Source organism: Podarcis liolepis (assembly GCF_965112155.1).
Source record: "Podarcis liolepis genome assembly, chromosome: 16".
In the NCBI taxonomy this organism is placed as follows: Eukaryota; Metazoa; Chordata; class Lepidosauria; order Squamata; family Lacertidae; genus Podarcis; species Podarcis liolepis.
In genome coordinates, this window is record NC_139567.1 from 28,474,120 (window position 1) to 28,480,445 (window position 6,326).

Sequence of the window (6,326 nt, forward strand, 5' to 3'; positions counted from 1 at the left end):
AAACACACCCACCCACCCACTGGAGCAACCAGTCCAAAAAGCGTCACTGAGTGGAGCTCAAGTTCTGCTTTAGGTCTCCCGCTTCAAAAGAAAGACACTCCAAATACCAGCTCTTAAAATCATCATTCCTCGGTTTGGACTTTTACTTGTTTGGGAGGAAGGCAGTACTTTTAAGTTCAAAAAGGAAATGTGCTGGGAACTCAAGCCTCTGTGTAAAGTGTAATCTGAGTGACCTGAAAGCCCTTCTCTCCAATTCTAGATGGGAGAGGGTGAGTTTTGCGTACTTGGTGGGAAGGTAAAAGAACTCTGTGCATGCTCAGAAGTCTCTTGTTTATTTAGGGGTGTGGGGAGGGGGTTGAAACATGACTTTCAGTGCTAATCTAAGAAGGCTACCGTCCAGACATCTTCTGAATTAGAAATATAATCAAATCATAAATGACTTACCCACATGGCCAAAAGTGAAGCTTATTGAACAGAATATGCAACAGGAAAAGCAGACTACAACTGCATTAAAATACAGAATAAAACCACAGAAAAGTCAGATGGAATAAAAGCAGCAAAAGCAACTTGCAATCTACTAAAAGCACAGGTAAAGAGAACTGTTTCTCATCTGGTTCCTAAAAAATCTAGGGGTGGGTATTGGTTGGACATGTTAAAGGAGATTCCACTCCTCTTTGTTATGGACTGAATGAACCCAAAGGAATCATAGGATTGCAGAATTGGAAGGGATCCCCAAAGAACATCTAGTCCTGTCCCCTACAGTGCAGGAAACATGGCTAGAGAATCCCTGACAGATGACCATCCAACCTCTGCTGAGAAACCTCCAACGAAGGAGAGTCCATCACCTTCCAATGTAGCTCATTCGACTGTTGAACAGCTCATGCCATCAGAAAGTTCTTCCTGATGTTTAGTTGAAATCTCATCCCCCCCCCCCCCGTCATGTGACAGCCCTTCAGAGATTTGAAGACTGGTCTTAGTCTTATGTGAGCGGAGGTTCAGCAAGAGACTGCTGACCTGAAGGGATCAACGATCTGACACTGTGGAAGCGGACCTCCTCTTTCCCATTGAAGTAAATAAAGGGGACAAGTTAACCAAAACTAAAATACAACTTCCTCCAGGTTGAATCCTTCAGTTGTTCCAACTGAAGATACACTCCTGGTTCCCGAAACCAATTTGTGCGTGAACGAGCCCTTCATTGGTATATTACAACTGTGGGGACAAATGCTGCCATTCAGCTTGTCAGCCGCCTTGGGTTTAGTAAAATAGAGAGGGGGGTATACAAATTAAAAGTGGAATGGGGGGGAAATGAACCATTGTGGGTATTGGAGGTTGGAGCCATCAAGTGAGGGTGCATGAGAGAGAAGCAGAGAAACGTGCTTCCCTCATACGCATTCATTACTTGATAGCTGTCATATCAAGCGATGATTTGTGAAGGAATCGTGATCCAGCATCAGCATATTGACCTCCTCATCAAACACACGGCAACCACTTGTCAGGCAGGTATTGTGCAAGCAAGTGATATGTACTTGTGCAAATGGGGGAGTGCAAAGAGGCTTAACACCTCCCCAATGAAGCAGAGCTGCTGGAGACCTTTCCCCTCCCCCACCACAAAAAAGAGAATCCTTCAAGACCTCAGACTAAGGTAACAAATTTGCCATCGAAATATTCACTGATCTTCTATACCAGGGGTTCCCAAACAAAGTAAACATGTGTGAGGGCTGACCAAAGTTGTTGAACTTTTTTTAGGATTGAGGTTGTTGAGTTTTTTTAATGATTTTTGGGGGGATTAGGCCCTTGAAACAGACTTTGGATATGCCTGTAATCTATTCAAATATGCGTTAAGGCTGCAATCTTAGACACACTTACCTGAGAGTAGGAAAGGGGCAGGGTGCATATAAAGGTCAACCTACATAATTTCCCCTTTCAAATCAAACGGCCGTCCTTTCAAATTCAAAACGAATCAAAACTGCCATCCTTTCAAATTCAAACTTCTCCAGATTTTGCTCTGAGATTCTCCAGCCAGGTAACTTTCAGCAAAATGCACATCCGAGGATAAAGGGTGTCCAAAAAATGAATGACAAGCAGGCATTATAGTAGAGGAAGCAGCCTTCCCAAAAATGTGTACCGTATATTAGGCAAAAAGGCATTCCAAAATGTGTATGTTAGAAGATATTTGCACCAAAATGCTGATCAATTTTAAAGGATTTAAAAATAAAAAAATGCAAACTGATTTGGCAAATGTAGGGAGCCAAACTTTAGATTGGTGGTAGGGTGGGAGGACAGAGAAAATGAGAAAAATTAAAATTGTCAGAAAAGCCCATCTCGTAACCTGGGAATAAGTCCCATTGAAAGCAGGTTTACTTTGGAGTAGAGTGGTTGGTCAAGGCAACCCTGGGCTGATTGCTGTGGTAAAGGAAAACAAAAGCCTTACATGGACTAAGATAGCATGATTTATTTGCATGTTTAAATTCTAAATAATGTCACTTAAGACAGCATTTTTTTAAAAAAGTTATTTATGTATGTTCTTATAAGGCCCACAGAGAGACTATGTAGCAAGGGACCTCGTTTAGTGTAAACAATACCTCCTGCCCCAAGTATTTAGAATACCCCCAGCAGCAAATCTCTTCCCTTTCAGGTTTACGCCTAAGTCTAACATATTGAAACATTTTCCTCCTTAATATATATGTATAATGTGGCAGGGTGAAAGGGCAACCCAGGAGTCATGTCTATATACAATTCACTCTCCCCACCAGACAGAATTCCTGACAATTCCTAAAGAAAACAATGGTGCCTCAATGTGCATTCTGGAACAAGCAAAGGCATTTTTGAATGTCGGCATTCTTGAGATTATTATTCTTCTTTGTTGGGGGGGGGAAGATTATGGGCTGATTGTCGTGAAAACCCATTTTTGCAGGCAAGGTAAACATTGCAAGCTTGCAAGAATAGAAAAGGAAAGAAAAAGCCAAGAATATCAAAGGCATGTAACTTGCAGACTTGAACAGTCTATATACCACCATTTCAGTTGTATTGACTCACAAGTAATTGTATTTCTTAGGCCTCAGCCTGAAAAGTAATGCAGTAAATCTTCTCTTTAGAGAGTCCTAGAAGGGTTGCGTTGTGAGTTTGTTGCTGTTTTAACAACAGCAGCAGCTTAAAATGACAGATTTTCATAATTCTGTTCACTGAAATGTAGGAAGTGGTTTGATTCAGTATTTTGTTGGTGACAGTTTCTTAACCTGAGAATGCGAATCTTTGAACTTCACAGTACTTACATCTGAGTATTTTTTGTTTTTTTAAGGAACAAGATTAAAGCAAATTCAGCCAGCACATTTACTCTAGAGACGACTGGACCTAATGGTCAGGGGTCCCTTTACCTTTACCTTTTAGCTCTACTAAAAGCAGTGGCGTAGCGTGGGGGTGCAGGGGGGGCCAGCCGCACCGGGCGCAACATCTGGGGGAGGGCGCGGAAGAGACGCGAGTGCTAAAATCCACGGGTTAGGGGGTGCAAATTACTTGCCTTGCCCCGGGTGCTGACAACCCACGCTACGCCACTGACTAAAAGACTTGGGAATAAACTGCTGGTGGACATAGCTGTCAACGTTCCCCTTTTTAAAAGGGAAATTCCCTTATTCTGAATAGGATTCCTCTCAAGAAAAGGGAAAAGTTTACAGCTATGCTGATGGATGGTGCATGTACTTGGATTTTTAATTTTGCACTGAGCGTAACTGCATTTTAATCCAGGGCCAAGTTCACTGCTGTGTAAACCAAAATGCATAAGTTCCAGTGCAAACTTGTCCATTGATTTTAATAGCCTAAAGAATGCCAACCTTTGCTTAAGCGAAGCCTTCCACCAATCCATTCCCTCCCACCGCCACAAATGTTTCAGACTACAACGCCCACCAGCTCCAGCCAGCATGTTCAGTGCTCAGGGATGATGGTAGCTGTAGTTCAACAACACCTGGAGGGCGCCAGGTCAGAGTCAGTTGCTTCTCCAAAATGGCGGGTTTGACAGCACAGTCCTATAAATGTCCACTCAGAAGGCAGTCCCATTAAGTTAAGTTTAGCTTCTCTCTAGGTAAGAAGGTACAGGACAGCAGCTTGGATAAACCAAACAGAAAAGAACAATTTATCTGAACTGAACATTTCATCCACCCCAAGAAGCAAATATATATACACAAACATCACCCCCTTTAATTGGTAAGTGTGTGTGTGTGTTTTAAATACAACCCCAGATTTTTATCTCACCAATTTTCTCATTTGTAGGGTTTCTAACCAAGTTAAAACTGGAATACTAAATAAAACCAACCCTCCCAAATGAACAATTCTGAAAGGAAGGGAGGTCTAGGATACACATAAAAAGTTTGTGGGGGTGGGGCAGTATTTTAAGAATATATGCATTTCTTGAAGTATACAATTCTTCTGTCTCTGTAATCAAACCTCCGAGCAGAGCCCAGATCCCCCATGTGGCTAGTTTAAGTCATCCCCAGAGCTTTACTAGCCCAGATGAAAATTGCAAGCAAATTGGAAACAGCTGCAGGCCCAGTAACAAAGCAAAGAAGGAGGGAAGGAGGGGGGAAATCACCCTGGAGCAGCAGAAAACGTTCACAGGAGCTTTGTGTACCCCAAACAACTCCCAAATGCAACCTGCCATCTCCAGGGTTCATTGACAAACCATAAGTGACTGGTATGTAAGCAACATTTCAACATCCCCATCACCAGGCAGGCATCACTGGAAGATGCCCATAGACACCTGAGAGAGGAGCCCAAGTGCACTTGGGTGGAAGTAAGTTCCTTGCGTCTCTGGATGCTGATGAACTACAACTCCCATCTTTTTTTTTTTATAATAATTTTTATTAATTTTCCAAACATATAATAAAACAAATAACAAAACAAAACCATACAAGACATACAAACAAATAAACATGTATAATTTCTTAAACTTATTTTCATACACCTTATTTCCCGGACTTCCCCGTACCTCCCTTTTTCTGCATCCTTATGTTAACCCTTTCTCAGCAACCCTTCGTTCAATTAATTCGCTCATTTTCGTTTTGCATTCTTTAAAATTATGATTTACCGCTGCAATTTTCTATTTCTTATAACCATAACATCTCAGCCATCATCAATTTTACAAACAGTCTTTAAGATATTTTTTGAATTTCTTCCAGTCTTCTTCCACCGTCTCTCTCCCCTGGTCACGGATTCTGCCGGTCATCTCTGCCATTCCCATGTACTCGATCACCTTCGCTTGCCATTCTTCCAGAGTAGGTAGCTGCTGCGTCTTCCAATACTTTGCCGGAAGAATTCTTGCCGCTGTGGTAGCATACATAAAATATGTTTTGTCCTTCCTTGACACCAATTGGCCTACCATGCCCAGGAGAAAGGCCTCTGGCTTTTTCAAAAATGTCCATTTAAGGACCTTTTTAATTTCATTATAGATCATTTCCCGAACTACAACTCCCATCATGCCTGACCATCAGCTAAGCTGGTGGGGGATGAGGGAAGTTGGATTTCAACAACAACAACCCAAGGTTGAAGAACACCGTCCTGGGTGAAACATCAAAACGTATCCTGAGCTGCAACAGACTTCACACTAAAGTTTGGTGGTGGATGTTGTGTTTCAGATAGGGCAAATCCAAGGCAAAGTGAGGGGCCCGGTCCTTATTTACACACCAGAGCTGGGTTTTCCCAGCTCACTATACACTCACACCGGTCTTAGCCTCGCTAAGGTTTCTAAATGCTGGTTCACATGAATGGCATCATCAGAACATGCCAAGATTCTGGTGCATGTTACTGCAGAATTCTAGGCTACACCCCAACTAAAAATTAGGAAGAACTTTCTGATTGGAAGAGGTGTTCAACAGTAGCCCAGACTAGCTCAGAAGGTGGTGGACTCTCCTTCATTGGAGATTTCTAAACTGAGGTTGTGTGGCCATCTGTCAGCAATTCTTTTGATGTGATTACTGCATTGCAGGGACTAGATGGTTCTTAAGGTCCCTTTCAACTTGGAGTAACCACCCTGTGTTGAAATGTTGAGGCTGTGCATGTTTAAAGCAGGTTATAGGAGCAACAAATGTCCATTTTCACCTTTGTCCAGTGGACTCATTTCTACATCCACTCCCACACCCTTCTCTGTTCTCCATCCAAATGGCACAATCAAGCATCATGCACACATCCCAGCCAGACAGGCACGCTCCGAGTGTGAAGCAAGGCCAGGGAAGGTTGTTGCCTGGGGAGCATTTCAGAGGCCAGACAGAGAGTCCTCAAGGGCCACATTGGCTTGAGGCTCCCCCCACCCTGCCTTATTGTCACGCTGGAGAATTATC

General features: G+C 42.8%; 1 protein-coding gene across 2 annotated transcripts in view; it reads right to left on the bottom strand.

Moving 5' to 3' along the window:
• FLI1 (Fli-1 proto-oncogene, ETS transcription factor) overlaps nucleotides 1-465 on the bottom strand; it is a 120,535-nt gene extending 120,070 nt beyond the window's left edge. For both annotated transcript variants that reach the window (XM_083479331.1, XM_083479330.1), the window contains exon 1: nucleotides 445-465. In XM_083479331.1, the coding sequence (XP_083335457.1) occupies nucleotides 445-450 (6 nt within the window). In that variant the 5' untranslated portion in view covers nucleotides 451-465. The remainder of the gene's footprint in view (nucleotides 1-444) is intronic.
• Nucleotides 466-6,326: the final 5,861 nt, after the last annotated feature.